The sequence below is a fragment of the Cucumis melo genome, chromosome 1 (genome assembly GCF_025177605.1).
Source record: "Cucumis melo cultivar AY chromosome 1, USDA_Cmelo_AY_1.0, whole genome shotgun sequence".
NCBI lineage: Eukaryota > Viridiplantae > Streptophyta > Magnoliopsida > Cucurbitales > Cucurbitaceae > Cucumis > Cucumis melo.
In genome coordinates, this window is record NC_066857.1 from 15582207 (window position 1) to 15599347 (window position 17141).

At 32.0% G+C, this 17141-nt stretch overlaps 2 protein-coding genes and 1 long non-coding RNA gene across 5 annotated transcripts; all 3 read right to left on the minus strand.

The window, feature by feature from the left end:
• Window positions 1–954: 954 nt before the first annotated feature.
• Window positions 955–2742, minus strand: LOC103490240 (expansin-like A2). Its single transcript, XM_008449670.3, has 4 exons — window positions 2606–2742; window positions 2362–2474; window positions 1618–1796; window positions 955–1510 (listed from the first exon to the last, which is right to left on the minus strand). The coding sequence occupies exons 1-4, from the start codon at window positions 2715–2717 to the stop codon at window positions 1126–1128; spliced, it is 789 nt and encodes a 262-aa protein (XP_008447892.1). The 5' UTR covers window positions 2718–2742; the 3' UTR covers window positions 955–1125.
• A 6304-nt stretch (window positions 2743–9046) lies between these two features.
• On the minus strand, window positions 9047–10315 carry LOC103487309 (uncharacterized). 3 transcript variants are annotated; one of them, XR_007823646.1, is made up of 4 exons: window positions 10182–10300; window positions 9791–9865; window positions 9499–9634; window positions 9147–9412 (listed from the first exon to the last, which is right to left on the minus strand). It is a non-coding gene; the product is annotated as an uncharacterized LOC103487309 (long non-coding RNA). The 3 variants fall into 3 exon arrangements; XR_007823647.1 differs by lacking the exon at window positions 9499–9634 and having other exon boundaries at window positions 9047–9412; window positions 10182–10315; XR_007823645.1 differs by lacking the exon at window positions 9147–9412 and having other exon boundaries at window positions 9421–9634.
• Window positions 10316–11582: 1267 nt separating this feature from the next.
• Window positions 11583–13394, minus strand: LOC103490239 (expansin-like A2). The gene is made up of 5 exons (XM_008449668.2): window positions 13272–13394; window positions 12980–13092; window positions 12389–12567; window positions 12158–12290; window positions 11583–12030 (listed from the first exon to the last, which is right to left on the minus strand). The coding sequence occupies exons 1-5, from the start codon at window positions 13384–13386 to the stop codon at window positions 11776–11778; spliced, it is 795 nt and encodes a 264-aa protein (XP_008447890.1). The 5' UTR covers window positions 13387–13394; the 3' UTR covers window positions 11583–11775.
• Between the last annotated feature and the right edge of the window lie 3747 nt (window positions 13395–17141).

Genomic DNA, 17141 nt, shown 5'->3' on the forward strand with positions numbered 1-17141 from the left:
TTTTGCCAATATTACATGTTTGATCAGAACTTGTGAGCATGGTCTACAATTTTACGGGCCATGTGAGCTAATTCTATAAAATTGTGGACTAGTTTAGAATTTTTCCATCTATTTTTTAAAATTAATTTTTACTGATTTATCATATTTTTTCCTTATTTATTAAAATAAAATTACTTTTTTTAAAAAATATTAAAATTAAATGAACTCATGTTTTCACTAAAAACATATTCATTTTTTTTTAAAATTTTTTTTCCAATAACGACGATTTTAATTTGGTTTTCTTTTTTTGAAAAGGTTTCATATAATAGAGTGGATGAATTTGAATCCAAGACCTTTTGTCTACAAATACAAACAGGTGTTGATTAAATTTGGTTTTCGAAAGGAGTAACATTCACCATTTTTTAGAAAAAATTGTATCAAATGACAAAAAAATGTAACAAATTTAGAAAAAAGTAGCTCATGGTACATTTTTTTTATATATATTACAAATATGACAAGTAATTAAATGAGATAGTTGCAAATGTAGTAATTAATTTAAAATAATTAAGTATATAACAACATTTTAAAAAAATTGCAAATATAGCAAAATCTGTCAAAATCGTTCAATGATAGGAGTCTGTCATTGATAGACCATGTAGCAAATATTGGTCTATTACTGATAAATCATAAGTGTCTATCAATAATAGAAGTTTATCACTGATAGACTTTGCTATATTTGCAATTTTTTTTTTAAAATATTGCTACATACTTAATAATTATTCTAAAAATTGCTACTTTTTATAATTACCCTAATTAAATATATCATACCACTATTAGAGAGTTATTAAAGGATTATCAGAGGGCTACTTTTACAATTTAAAAATGCTGTGACATGAATTCTATTATCATAAATTTTTGCAAATGACCTTTTTTTTTTATAGGTTAGTTTAAAGGGGGAAATGATCAAAAGGAAGATAATAATAATACATTTAAATTTTATTTGATTATAGAATTCTATTGAATTCTTTTTACTAATACATAGATGACCGAGTATATTATTTATTTGATTTTCTCAGATTATGCTATATAGTCTAGAGAAAATAAAATCACAATTATTGATATGAACTTAATTAATGTTATCATTAATTATTTCCATGGTTTATCACCACATTGCCATGGAGGACAACTCTCTTTAGCAATGTCGTTGATCTGAACTCCAGTATCGTAAATGGCTCCACTTTTCCAATCAGCAGGAAGTACGGACTTTGCCCAAACCCATTTTCCATCATATCCAGAAGTCACAACCATCCTCAATTGTAATGAACCTTCAGGTATGTTGTTTATTTCCCAAACAGCTCCATAACTTCTCTTCATATGGCTCCACTCTGAGGTACCTACTTGAGCTATATCCACAGCTACCATGTCTGTTTGGCCACCTTGGTACAAGAATTTAATTGCCAAGTAAAATGGATTGTAGCTAAATTCTTCCACTTGCACTAACAAATTCTTATGTTTGTATTCACAAGCCACCCTGCAAAAAAGACAGAAATCAAGTCCTTAATTATAATGATTAATTTTAACTCATATATATAGGATTGATTATATATATATATGTAAGAAAATATTGTAAAATTCTACCTCTTGTATTCAACATCAACAACTCCAAGATTCAAGAGGTCTGCACCTTTGCCATTTAGAGCCATTGTAAAGAAAGCTCTTTTACTAAGAACAAGATCTGTCGCATTATCATTATTTTGATCCGTCAACACCACTTTAGTCCCTATGGTGTTACAAAGCCTTCTGTTTTTGCATCTCACCTAAAACAAAATTAACAAGATTTAATTTCCACGAATGAAAATTTAAAATACAATAATATCGATATCTCGATGGTTATTTTCGAAAATAAAATTAAGTAACAAATAAACGTTTCATATGTCAATTTATGTATTAAGAAATGCTATGTTTCATTTATTTATTTTTTAACAATATAATAAGAAAAAATGTCAATGTCAAGTGAGTATCAAACTTAAATGGAAATTTAATACCCTTTCTAGTATTAGGGCATATATATAGCGGAGTGATTTAAAACAATAGTTCAAATCATAGTTGTTATGAATTAAAACATGGTTGAAATAAAAAAAAGGGTTAAAATTACTTTTGACAATATGAAGAATTGCATTAAAAAAATATTATTAAATCAAACACTAAATTGATTTTGAGTGAATAAACGAACACATAATTGGTACCGACGACCTATTCAAGTTTTAACTATTTTTAAATCATTTTTAAAGACACGTGTAGGACTTCGTACTAGTAGCTAGTTGCTCAGCTTATGATCATACAAAAAACATATATATGAAAAGGAAAGAAAAAATGAAAGACCTGATAGCAAGCACCACAACCAACTCCTTGTCTGTAAAGGGAAGGGACAGCAGCTGCAAAGTAGCCATTAGAGAACTGCAAGGCCACATTGCCATAACCACATGCTCCTCCATCTGTTCCAAATGGATAAATTAATATAAGAGAAACCAATATTAATCCTATGACAAAATACTTTCATGCAATTATTATTATTCTAAAAAAAGGTAAAAAAATAATAGAAAAAAATTATTATTATTATTTTTACATGTAGTAGGTGAATCATAAAGGTGGCTAGCTTTGGATTGATAAACACAACGATCGCAAGCATTAGCAGAAGAAATGAAATAGAGGAAGAGAAAACCAAGAAACCAAGCCATTCTTTTCCTAAGGAAATTGAATATTGATCGAGTATGATTGTGAGGAAGAAGGCATGAGGATGATCATATACTTATACAGGGTGCCTCCAATTTGGGAATTGGCCTAATTATAAGATAAAATATAAATATATGGGACTTGCCTGATCTTTAATTTTGTGTAAATGGGTTTTTGAAGTGCTCATTTGTAGATTATTATTTTTTAAATGGATGTGAGGATCGAAGAAGATGGACCATTGGCTAGATATTGTGCATAGAAAAGAAAAATAGGAAAAATAATCTTTAACTGATCCTCTCTATCAGTCTATGAAATCCATTGTGTTTTGTTTGGGAAAAACTTCGTGTAAAAGTCATTATTATATATTTATATCAGTTAAAACCCTAAGCCTTCCTAAATGAATTCGTTTAAATCTTAGCCAAAATTTCATTTGAAATTTGTTCATGCAATATCATATTACTCAAATTGTTCCTTCTGTTAAAAGAAGAGATAATATATAGATATTTTCATATAGTAATCCTAATAAAAGATTTAAATTGATTAGTTTTTTTTAAAGAAATTAATATTTATGAAAGTTTTGGAATTTAAATTGATATAATAATTAAAAAAAATTGTTTTAAATGACAAATTTTTTAAATAAAACGTTAGTGAGAGATAATATGTAGTAGTTTATTATCAATAACTATTAATAATCAATTTGGTTCATTTTGTTAGATTGTCGATACAAACTCCAAAATTTAGGACATAAATTGATATTTACAAAACAAATTAAGAAAAGAAAAAAAAAAAAAGAGTCAGATGGTGTCTCTACACCTAATCAGATTTGCTTGGGACTTAGAAGTAAGAATCCATAATCTTGAGCCATCAGATTTACTAAAGTTCTGATGTTTAATTGCATTTCCTCCTACCTTTAATTTTAAATTGGCTTTCAACTTTCTTTCTATGGTTGTATATATTTACTTAATCATAAATTTATGATATGAAATCATATATTTATCAAATTATTTAGTTTATATGATTAATTTTAAAATTTAAAATTTAAAAACACTCAAAAGGTAAAGAGAAAAAGAAAAAAAAAAAAGAAGGAAGAAGGCATTTTCAAGATTTTAAATATTTGAGAAAATATAAGTCACCAAAATAGATATTCCATTAAATCTGAAAATAAGACAAACTGATTTGACAAAAAACAAAAAGGTAATTTGTGAAAGAAAAAAGAGAATATAATAATTGATAATGGTATGTTAGGCTGTCACATATTGTCGATCATAGTTTGACAATACCATGGTCTCATCAGTTTGTTTGTTTATTATTATTACTCTACTTTTTGGTTTCAAAATCATATAATATTCATATTTTAATTATCACATTCATGAATTTAATGTTAAAGTATAACTAATTGGAAAAATATGGGTCTCTTTATTTTTTTTTTTTTTGTTCAAGAGGTCATTTTTTATTTTAACACTTGCCACATAAAGCTTTTATAAGAGTTTGTTCGGTTTGTTACATAGTGGAAATGTTTCAATGGTTGAGTAGCTCCTTTTTATTTTTACATTTTTCCTAGCATATGATTAATGGATCAGGTTGGTCATTAGAGTCGTTGGATGACACAATTGGTTGATTGAATTGGTCGCTGGACAATTAAAAGGTGGCTGTTGAACTAGATGATCGATAGAGTTGGCCATTGGAGTTGTTCGCTAAAGATTGGTCACCATCAGTAATTGACTAGTGGTACTTGTCATTGTTGAAATGTTGAGAATTCCACATTAGGAAAATTGTAGAAAAGTGACAAATATTTAAGTAGGTTTAAAATGTGTTTTTTAAGTTAAGGGCAGAATGCTAATTATGACTCAATGACATTTTTGTAAATATTCTTATCTTCTTCGTTTAAGTTATTAAAAAGAAAAGAAAAAGAAGATTCGGTAAGATAGAGGCAGCCGAAAATACACAGTAGAGAAATGGAGAGGGAGGGTAGCCACATGACGAAAAGAAAAAGAGAGAGTGAGAGACTTGTGGCAACGATTGACAGTGGGCTTTTTTCCGTTTGTCGTCCGACATTTTCAGGTGAGGAGAGAGCAGTAGTGTTCTGTGGTGGTTGGGTCATGTTTTCTGGCGAAGAGACAGAGTTTTCGGGCATTGGTTATCGACGAATTTTGTGTAACGTTTGTTCTGGTTTTCACGGGCAAAGTCGACGAGCTTTGACGTGAGATCTGATGGATTTGAGCTTGTTTTAGGTTGGGGTTTCAACAGCGTTCTTCCGCATTTTCGACGCTTCTTGCCGACGGTTTTAGGTCATGGGTTCTTTAGTTGTGCGGTGCTTATTTGACACATGAATCTCCTGTCAAAAGAGGCAGTTTTCAGTGGGTTTTGAGTCTCGGTATCAAAGGAAACATCCGACGCGTGGTTCTCTCAGTGTCTTGGTGTTTGGTTGACAGTAAAGTCGGGTACGATGCTAATATTACAAATTGCATATTACTTCGTTGATATCTGTAGTTTGTATCTTGAATTTACTCTTAATAAAATCCCTTCAAGCTGGTTCTCAAAGTGAATGTGGACCGACTTGGTCGAACCACTATATATTTTTGTGTCGTTTATTCTTTTATCGCTTTCTTTGTGATTATCTGCTATTGCGTTCTTGTTAGTTTGGTGCGACATACTCTAATTTATTGTAGGAATTTGTAACAAAAATGAAGCCTTACACTACAAGAAGTGGGGAGATTCTTGACGCACAAAAACGCCGACGGAAGTAGAAAAGACGTCAGGAAACAAATTCTTGACGCAAAAAGGAACGTCGGGAGACCTTTTCTTGACGTGTCACCAACAAGGCTTCGGGAATAACCTTCTCTCGACGTTTTCTTCACTGACATTCTTGATGCGTCGGGAGTAAGTAATCCCCGACATCGACATTTCTGATGTCATTGGTGCGTCGGGAATAACTACTTCCAACGTGTATATATCTGATGTTGTCTATGCATCGAAAAAACTATTCTCGATGCGACATTTGTAGCATGTTCCCACGTTTGTAATGCGTCAGAAAATATTTTTAATATGTAACTTTTATTTTTTCCTAAAATATTTTTCTGTAATTGAAGCTCTACTGTGGATTGTGGACAGGACGTCGTGGAACTGCTCGCACTCGTCGTCTTGCGGGCCTTCAGATTGGGTCCCCAACCAAGGCCTTTTGTCCTAGAGAGTGGCTGATTACCCTCTGAGGTAGGCTGAGACTGGAGCTCTAGTATTTGATGCTGTAACAAATTTAGAAACTATCTTAATAAGTAAAAAATATAATATATATTAAAGAGGACAAATGAAAGCAGAAGTGTTGATTAGATAACTTAAATGTGCATCCTCTGAAGCCTGGGACACGAACGTTCCGTCTCGAATGTATGTTTGTCAGAATAACTCCACACGATTGACCGGATCCCCTCTTTGCTTAGAGAGCTCGTGCTATCGTTGTAGAAACGACTTTGATCTGCTACTATGATTATAAGGTTGCTTCTGTCTAGCAGCCTTGTTCGTCCATGATTGATCCTGCATGAAAACAATTATATTGTTTATTTCTTACACATATTAAAAGTTGAAATCATAATTAACCATAACAAAGAGTTCAATTGCTCACTGGAATGTACGACTTATGTAGTGGTCACAGAGGAAGTGTCAATTCTCATTAATGTCCCACCAATAGGTTTGGTGGGTTGGCACGAGCCTCCTCGGGGTTGTTGTACTTTTTGATGAAGTATCTGTGACAGTCGCCTCGAAACTCTTCAAACTCTTAGAAATACAAACAAATTCAAAATAAAAAATGCTACGATAACTGTAGGATAGTCATCCCTAATCAACAACAAAGTTATTCAAAACTACTAAAAAGTAAAGTATTAGAATTGAACTAAAGGCTACCATAATTGTAAGATAGCCAAAACGAATCCTAACACATATTACAAAATTTTTAACACAATAATAATTGTTGCCCTCCCCCCCACTTAAATTTTCAACCATAATCCCTCACTTCAAAATTTCAATTCAACATTCCCTCTTCAAAATTTCAATTCAACCCCCCTCAAAATTTCAATTCAAACCCCCATTCTCTTCAAAATTGCAATTCGACCCCTCATCCTCTTCAAAATTGAAATTCAACCCCTCCCCTTTAAAATTTCAACCCCCTCCCCCCTCCTCAAAATTTCAATCTAACCCCCTCCCCTCTAATTCTCAACCCACCCCCTTCAAATATTCAATTAAACCCCACTCCCCTTCTCAAATTCAACCCACACATTCAAAATTTCAATTCTCCAAATCATTTTCTCAAATACCCCCCCAACCCACATTCAAAATTCTCATTTCAAAAACCAAAATCTATTCCTAAACAATATCCTACAACTAATTCATCATTAAAATCCAAAAACTAATTTTCAAAAACAAAAACCTAAACTAAACTAACATTTTTTTTTAGATTTAGGATTTTAAACTTACCTCAACTAGGAATGTGTCGTGGCAGACGACGGGAGAGGGATGATGGCAGGCTCATGACGACGAAGGTAACGGCGGTGACAGCCAGATGCTTCTCTTCTCTTTGATTGTCGGCGAAATTGATCTCTCGTCGCTTCTCTTCTCTTTCATTTCTGTTATGTGTTTCACAGAACTGAAACATCAATTTATAAGGGAACTCCTGACACAACACGAAAATGTCGGGAGATCCCCTTACTCCTGACGCAATAACTAATGGCGTTGGAGATCTCGCCTTACTCCCAATGCACACAAATAGTGTTGGGAGATCCCCTTACTCCCGACGAAGTCCCCGACGCCATGCAGGATGTGTCGGAAATATCTGTCTAACACAATTAATGTTCGATAATTTCTGACTGATAGTTCTCGACGCTTGTATGCCGCATCGGGATAAGTTATTATTCCTGACATTTATATCACGATGTCGAAAAAATGGATCTTTCCCAACGTGTGTAAATTGGTGTTAGGATAATGGGCTTTCCTGATGTTTGTTCTTTCAACGTTTTTTTTTGCGTCGGGATAACCTCGATTGCTTGTAGTGTTATAAGATATATGTGCTACTCCTCTCATTTTTGATTGGTTTTGAGATGAAACTCCTATTAAATAAAAATGGTATCAAAGCCCATTAACCCTAAGAGGGTATTCGGTCCAGTAAAAAGAAATTGTGATACGATCAAGAATGGGTAAACCCAAAGAATCAACACTTAAGGGGGTATGTTGAGATGTTGACGGTTGAGAATTCTACATTGGAAAAACCAAGGGGACTAACTCAAAGTGTCTTTAATTATACAAGATAGATGAGCTATTTCTCTTACTGACAATTGGTTTTGAGATGAAATCCATACTATTTTATATGGTATTAGAGCCTATAAAGTCCAAATGGGTATTTGATCCAATAAAAAGAAATTGAGATTCGGTCAAGATGAGGAACCCAAGATAGACACTATCTTCAAGGAGAATATTCTATGATAAACACTTCCCATTTTCTCGATCAACATCTTCAAGGAGAATGTTGAGATATTAAGAATCACACACATTGGGAAGGCCAAGAGAACTCATACTCCTTATATGATTGATGGACTACTTCGTGAGGGAGCATGTTGAGATGTTGAGAATCCCGCATTGGAAAGACCAATGGGACTCATAGTATACTCCTTATAAGATATCGTACTAATTGTGATTCCTTATAAGATAGATGGGCTACTCTTCTCACTGTGAATTGGTTTTAAGAAGAGACCACATATTATCAAATATATATAGTGTCAGAGAAACACAAAAGCCTAAACGGGTATTCAGTTCAATAAAAAGAAATACAAGTTAGATCAAGATTGTTGAGCCAAAAGATGCATCATCTTGAGGGTGCATGTTGAGAATCCCACATTACACTACAAGAGACGTGGGTACTCCCGACGCACAAATACGTCGGCGAAAATGCAAAGTACGTCGGGAAAGGATATCCCGACGTACAAAATGGCGTCAGGAAGAACGTCGGGAGAAATGCGTCGCGAGAGGCTTTCCCGACGCCGTACCAAATCGGCGTCGGGAAAGCCTTTCCCGACGTCGGGAGATGCGTCGGCATCGACGGCGTCGGGAAAACCTATTTTTCGACGTTTTTTTCCCGACGTTCATTACGTCGGGAAATATTTTTATATCGACACTAAAGATGCTTTTAATGTTGTTTCTAAACCGACATTAAAGATCTCTTTAATGTCAGTTTAAAAACGACATCTTTGCCTTGTTCTGGGCCTATTTTTTTAATTTTATTTTTATTAAAATGTTTCATTATTGTCCATTTTTTATAAACCGACATTGAGTCCATGTAGATAAATATTTTTTTACCCCAATAAATCAATAAAATTAATATTATTTTAGAAACTATAATATTTGTCTTTTACATTTGTATACACAAAATGGAATCTTATATTATGTTTATATATTCGACAACGGTACATGAAACAAGATCCTAATACAAAACTTAAATAAGAAATCTTAAACGCCTTCTCAAACCTTCAACGATCGTCTGACTTTCTACACAATTGCTTAGCTTTCAGTTTGATATGACTTCAATCATTCTACAAGCAATATCAAGAACACCCAACACGTGGATTTTGAATCTTCAACTGGCGCAACTATGATCAGCCTTGTTGTGGAACTTGGTTCAGTTCGTAATAATTGCAATTTCCCCGACTACTGTATCAAACACCTACAACACCATTCAAACATTTTCTTTCACCAAACTGAATTCTCCTACTTAAACCATTAAAATCAGTTTGCATAAGTAAATCTCACCCTCTATCAAACACTTTTAACTTTACCCAATTGAATTCCACTTTCATTAGAGCCAAACACTTTACCTATGGGTGAAAATGTAATGATATTCCCATTTTCTTTTAGAAATTATTCACTGCCTTTCCAACAATCCATACTGAATCATAGCCAAAAATCAAGGCAAATATTTAAAATAATGCAAGGAAATAACAGGAACCTTAAATTTTGCAACAAACTTAATCCAAAAGAAGTAAAACTTGCAGAAACTATAATCGACAATGAAAAGAAAAGAAAGAAAGAAGAAATTGCTCACCACTCCAAGAACAAACCCAAGCAAACATAGAACCAGAACCAATATTTCCCGATACTTCATCTTCCTTTCCTATTTCTGCAATATTAACCACATAAATCTCAACCAGAAACAACATCCATGCAAACAATAAAATCATCAACAACGAAATAGAAAATCAAGCCAATTTTATAGCAATTGCAACAGAATAAAGAAGAGAAACTGCAGACCCTACTCACATTTTTTATTTGAACAATGTAAAACAGAGTTAATCCGATCATAGTATTTTTTGGTCAGCATGATCTAGCACACACCTAAACTAATTTTCATAAAAAAAAACCCTAAACTAATTTTTATCAAAAAAAAAACCCTAAAACATAAACTTAAACTAAATAAATTTACATATTTCACTTACCTAAAGTGGCAGACGGCGACGAGGAACAACGGCGAGGGCGGTCGGCGACGGACAGCGGCGGAACAAAAGGATTATGCACGGCGGCGACTTCTTCTTCTTCTCCTTTCTTTTTCTCCTCCTCTTGGTTTCGGTTCTGTGAATACAGAACTGAAACGAATTTAAAGGGGATTTCCCGACGCAGTGACGTGGCGTCGGGAAATCCCTCAAAATGCGTCGGGAAAAGGGGAATTCCCGACGCTCATTAAACCCCTTTTCCCGACGTTTCACGCGGCGTCGGGAAAAACCCCTATTCCCGACGCCTCTCCCGACGCACTGTTCACGGCGTCGGGAAAAGGGGTTTTTCCCGACGTATTCTTGCCGACGCCTTCGTGGTGCGTCGGGAAAGATGGTTTTCCCGGCGCAGCTCCCGACGCGTTGTTGAGGGAGTCGAGAAAGCCCTTATTCCCGACGTTCTTTATGCCGACGTGATTTTCGACGTCGGGAATGCTCCATTTTCTTGTAGTGTTAGAAAAACAAAGGTTGGACTCAAACTCTTTATAAGATCGATAGGTTACTCTCCTTATTGCCAATTGTTTTGAGATAAAATACCACGTTGAGAATCTTACACTTGAGAAAGCCCTTATAGGATAGAGGAAAACCGGAAAGACTCATACTCTTTATAGGATAGATATTTTACTCATTTCATTACCAATTAGTTTTGAGATGGATGAAACTCCATACCATCAAAAGGTTAATCGTCATTAATTGGAGGTGGCTAGAGGTAGCCTAGCTATGGTGTAATTGACGTGGAGGAGTAGTGAGAGTTAGTAGCTATATTTGGTGTAATTGAGGTTGAGAAGAAGTGAGGGTGTTTTTGGTGATTTAATATATTATAAAATTCGTATTTGATATATGTATTATTTAAGTGTATTTACGATTACGACTTTAAAGTTTAGAAAAATACACTATATAAACTTTCAAACCCTTGCAACACCACAACTTTGTATTCTGTAATAATATTCTCTCTAATAGAATCGTTATTTCTTTTGCTCTATGATTGTCATAGCTAACATATTGTTCATCAACCACATAAATCTATATGTCGATTCTTTTCCTTTTACCTTTTTTTTCTTTTTATTTTTTTGTGTATTCTTTATTTGCCGATCAATATTTTTTTATACAAATAGGTTTATAAATTCAAATTTATGTATAATGAATAGCAAATATGAAGCTCTACTTCAAGATCATTGACAAATAATCAGAGAAATAACTTACATTTATTTTATAGATTATCAAAACCGATTGACAAATAGAGAAGTAATCCATATATATCTTACCCCATATATATCCCATATATATCCTACGTATAAAATGTAAGAATCAATTTAAGATTAAACAATTTGGGTGAATAATAATAATGTAGGGTTAAAAAAGATCTATTATATTATTCACAAATTATTGATATTGCATTCCATTTATTTCATATTACAACAATTACATTAACATTCCACCAAACACCAATACACAAATAAAAGGGAAATATGCACACATTATCATATATTTGTAACTAAAACTTCAATTAATCATGAATCATATATATATATTTGATCATCGATTAATTCCATGGTTGGTCACCACATCTCCAAGGATTGCATGCTTCAGTAGCAATATCTTTGATTTGAATTCCAGTATCATAAATCTCTCCATTTTTCCAATCAGCAGGAAGTGCATAATTTATCATTATCCCTCTTCCATTCTTGTAACCTGAAACTACAATCACCACCATCTTTATCGCTCCTTCTGGCACTTTATTTGTATCCCAAATAGCTCCATAGTTTCTTTTCATGTACTGCCAATCTCCAGAACCATCCTATATATGTTTATATATACACAAAGTTTATCATTATTGCATACCAAAGTTACTAGATTTTAGCTAAATATTCTTTTAAGTTACGCAAATTAACTAAAACTCAAATTAAAATAAAATTTTAGCTAACCTGAGATGCTAGACTGACTGCAGTTATGTCTGTTTGGCCTCCTTGGTAAAGGAATTTAATAGCCAAATAATATGGATTGTGGCTCCATTCTACTACTTGTATTAATAAATTTTTATTGTATTCACAAGGTATCCTACAACCATTAAAATTAGTTAGCCCTTTTCAATGGTATAAAAATACCAATTATTAATTATATCTACACACACACACACACACTATATTATGATTCACCTTTTGTATTCAATATCAACAATTCCAGTTTTCAAAAGTTGTTGGCCTTTGCCATCTAAAGCCATAGCTGAAAATGCTTTTCTACTAACAACAAAATCTGTTCTGTTATCGGAATTTTGATCTGTCAAAACTACTTTGGTCCCAACTGTGTTACATAATGTTGCATTCTTGCATCTTATCTGCAAAAAGAAAAAAAGAAATGCTCATAGTTAATAAAACACATTTTCTTTTAAAACATTCAAATATATATATTTCTTTTGCTACACCTTTTGAAAGAATATGTACACAGGTACAAAGTTTTACTATAAATAATGTATAATATAAACTACAAAATTATAACGTTGGAAAGAAAAACTAAATATACTAATAACATTTTAAATTTAGATGAATATTTTTTAGAAGAATTATCAAACAAATAAACCTTTCTCGCTTTTAAACAAGTTAACATATATTTATTACTTGCATTGTAGTCATATTAGTAATATTTCATAGATTTTTTTACCATATATAATGGAAATGGTGTATATCACATCTATAAAAGTATAAAAATATTGATAGATCAACAATGTCAATATATGTATGAAATTTTACCTGGTAGCAAGCACCACAACCCATTCCTTCTCTATAGATAGAAGGGACAGCGGCTGCAAAATAGCCTTTAGACATTTCCAAGGCCAAATTTCCATACCCACATGCACCTCCATCTATAATAATATTTCATATAACTCAATCATACACATGATAAATTCATCATTTAAGTTACATTCGTCTTAGGACTAAAATTTTCTATGATATATATAAATGATTAATTTTGGATTAGCATAATTCAAAATGAAAAAAGCATAGAAGGTAAAAATAAAATTAATTAAAGACACATTTTTACATGAGGTTGGAGTATCCTCGTAGTAATGAGCTGCCTTAGATTGGGAAATACAACGATTACAAGCATTAGCGGAAGAGACAAGAAAGAAAAGAAGAAAGGTAAAAAACCAAGCCATTTTTACTCTCTTTGGTTGAGAAACTATGATAAGTTAAGTATTGAGATGATGGGTTATATATAGATTTGTCAAATTAATTGAAAGAAGCATATGAATGGACAATTTGATAACTACTAATTGGGTCAAATATATTTTCAAGAAGGCAAATCTGATTTGAATTCATTATATATATAATATTTGGTACATAGGATTTGAATTGATTTACTTTAATGGATAAGGAGGAAAAAAAGACAAAATGCTATACTGATAAGTAACTAAGGTTCTATGCTTTTCATTATTATACTTTTAATTCATTTAACGAATTTGATATATTTTAATTTTTGAACTTTTAAATATTATAACTATTTTGATGGAAAGGACAAAAATGATTATTTTTGAAAGTAGAAGAATAAAATGAAATATTTTATAAATATAAAGGCTAAAAGATCCAAATTATTATTGCATTAAGTAGACTGCTTATAATAATAATAATAAGATCATAATTAATAACAAAAGGGTCACCTTTTTTCTTTTCTAAATCCATGTCCATTGAATAAAAGTGAGAACCCATGGATTAGTATAACATGCATATGGTTTATATACATGCATGGCTTTCAAACAATTAAAGATTCAAAAACATTAACCAAACTTGTGCATGGGTTTTTCAGCCTTTTGGCATAAGATGATAAGCTTGAGAATGTGAGGTGTCATTATTATTATTTTATAAGATGGCTGATTTAAATACTCTTTTAGTTTTTATTTTTTATATATTATATATAAGTTTGTTATTTTTCTTTTATTAAAACACACTTAGTTTTAGGGCTAAACACATAGTCCAAAAGATAATGTAATTGGAATAATACCTTCCTTTAAAATAATACCATTTTTGTTCGGGAGAGCATGACTTAACTAGTATAATGCTAGTATTATTATAATTTAAAGTTAAAAGCTAGTTTTATTTAATTAATATGTTGAAGGTGTTAGAATAAATAATGCGTATAGGTAAAGTGTAAGCTATGTATGTATATTAATAATTTATCACATTAGGTTATTTTATTTAATTGGATTTACTATGTGATATATTTAATTAAGGCTTAGAATTCCTAATTGAGTATGAATTAAATGGATAGAAACTTATTCCTAGATTGATTAATCTATTATATAGATTTAAAGTATTTATTATAACAAGTGGTACCAGAGCATGAATTTCATGTTAAATTGTTGGAATTTGTTTGTTTTCTATTGAGTTCTTCATTCAAGATTTGATTAAACATATTGTGGTTTTAAGTTTAATTGATCTTGATTCAAGATTTGATTAATCATATTGTAATCATGTTGTAGTTTCAAAAATTTGATAAATCATATTATGCTTTTAAGTTTAATTATTTTAGATTCAATATTTGATTAATCATATTGAGTGTTTGAGTTTATTTATTCTAGATTGAAAGATTTGATTAATTAATCATGTTGTGAATTTAAGTTTAATTGATCATATTGTAGATTCAAGTTTGATTAATTAATATGTTGTGAAAACAAGTATAATTGATCATGTTGTTAATTCAAGATAAATTAATCATCTTGTGGATTAAACTTGAATGCTGAATTTTTTTTGGATATTAATTGTATTTTAATGTACCCAATTATTGGGTGAACACGGGTAAAAATTGTTTTGTATTCTTCCTCATTATTTTTTGCAATAATAAAATTATTATTGTTGTGTCTTATATTTTAGATTGAATTAGTCAAAATAACATGTTGCCAAAGTAGCATATGTTATCTAGATTAGTTTAATTCTAAAATATAGGATGTGCATATTCATTGATTTATGCAAATAATTATCAACCCAAAGGAAGATAATTATTTGGCCAAATTATGAATATGCGTGTGGCAATGAGTAGGTGACAGTTATAAGGATTGCTTATGTAAAAAATAGCTAGTGCAAAGAAAGGCTAATTTTTTGATAGAGTTTATCGTCAATACTTTGATTACTACATTGAGAGTACCGTTTACAGTTGATGTCTCTACCCAAAGGTTGAACATCAATGTTGTGTTAGGTATCTTGTAAAAGGGGTCCACCATATATGTTAAATTATTTTGTCATATTTTATTTTATGACACCTATTAATTGTGAGTATATAATTTATTTGCTTGTTCTTTATTTAGATACGTTGGTCTTGTGCAAATATCTGGTATCTGAATTCAATCCCTAAGTTGAATGGATCGAATTTCAAGATTTGGAAGGAAAGCCTAGAGATACTTCTCGGGTGTACGGATCTGGACTTTGCATTAAGGACCGATAAACTTGCTTCTAGTAGGGAACAACTGAATACGACTAATATTGAGAAGTGGGAACGGTCAAATCGCATGTGTCTGATAATTATTAGGCACTCAATTCTAGAGTCTTTTCGGGGTTCTATCACTGAAAGTGAAAATGACCAAAAAAAAGAAAAAGTTCCTCGCTGAAATTGAAAAATATTCTGCTAAAAATGAAAGAGGGGAAGTAAGTCGTAGTCTTTTGACTACTTTAACTTCCATGAGGTATAAGAAAAATGGAAACATCAAGGAGTACATTATGGAAATGTCCAATCTCGTTGGTAAACTAAAGGCACTTGATATCGAGATAAATGAAAATTTACTCGTACTTTTAGTACTTAACTCGCTTCCTGCACAATTCACTCAGTTTAAGATATGTTATAATACTCAGAAGGATAAATGGAGTACTAATGAGATTATCTCACAATGTGTGCAAGAAGAAGATAGGATTAAGAGAGAAAGGACATAAAGTGCTCACTTGACAACTAACTTTCATGGTAAGAAGAAAAGAAAACCTACGGATGTTGTAGAAGAGACATCTCAGTAGAGTAAGAAACAAGCTATAGAGAATCTTTGTTTCTTCTGCAAAAAGAAAAGTCATTTCAAGAAAGATTGTTCTAAGTACACCAAATGACGTGTAAAGAAGGGTAAACTTCTTACTTTGGTTTGTTCTGAAGTTAATTTAGCTTCTGTACCTACAGATACTTGGTGAGTAGGTTGTAGTGTTACTACTCACATAAGTATATCCATGCAGGGTTGCCTGTGGAGTTGACCGCCAAATGATGCTGAAAGATTCATCTATGTGGGAGATGGCAAAGCTGTTGAAGTTCAAGCTATTGGCAATTTTAGATTACTTTTAAAATTGGTTGCTTTTTAGATTTAAATGAGACTTTTATTGTATCGTCATTTAGACGAAACTTAGTTTCTATTTCCAATTTGGACAAAATTTGATTTTTCTTGTTCTTTTGGAAATAATAAAATCAGTCTTTTTCAAAACTCCAAGCTTATTGGTACCAGTTCTTTAATTGATAACCTATATATGCTTGATTCTTATGCTTCGTCTAACAAGTCCTTGTTGTCTAAATCATGTGGTATAAAACATAAATTAAATGAGAATTATGCCATGTTGTGGAACAAGCGTTTATGTCACATCTCTAAACAGAGAATTCAGAGACTTGTGTCAGAAGAAATTCTTGATTCCTTTCATTTAAGCAAATTTGAAGTCTGTGTGAAATGTATTAAGGGAAAACAAACAAACATAAGAAAATTAGGTGCCAACAGATGTTCAGACATTTTAGAACTAATACATGCAGACATTTGTGGCCCATTTCGTATGGCTTCTTGGAATGGACAACAATACTTTATTACATTCATAGACGATTATTCAAGATATGGGTACCTATATTTAATTCATAAGAAGTCTCAATCTTTGGAAGTTTTCAAGTGTTTTAAAGCTGAAGTTA

Bases quoted from the DNA above. Each gene is read 5' to 3' on its own strand.
- LOC103490240 (XM_008449670.3), bottom strand. From the start codon at position 2,717: ATGGCTTGGTTTCTTGGTTTTCTCTTCCTCTATTTCATTTCTTCTGCT. The intron at 2,475-2,605 runs GTAAAAATAATA...CATTTGGAACAG, and splicing joins TTATGATTCACCTACTACAT to ATGGAGGAGCATGTGGTTAT. The intron at 1,797-2,361 runs GTCTTTCATTTT...ATTTTGTTTTAG, and splicing joins GTTGTGGTGCTTGCTATCAG to GTGAGATGCAAAAACAGAAG.
- LOC103490239 (XM_008449668.2), bottom strand. From the start codon at position 13,386: ATGGCTTGGTTTTTTACCTTTCTTCTTTTCTTTCTTGTCTCTTCCGCT. The intron at 12,568-12,979 runs GTAAAATTTCAT...TTCTTTTTGCAG, and splicing joins GTTGTGGTGCTTGCTACCAG to ATAAGATGCAAGAATGCAAC. The intron at 12,031-12,157 runs GTTAGCTAAAAT...AAACATATATAG, and splicing joins CAGTCAGTCTAGCATCTCAG to GATGGTTCTGGAGATTGGCA.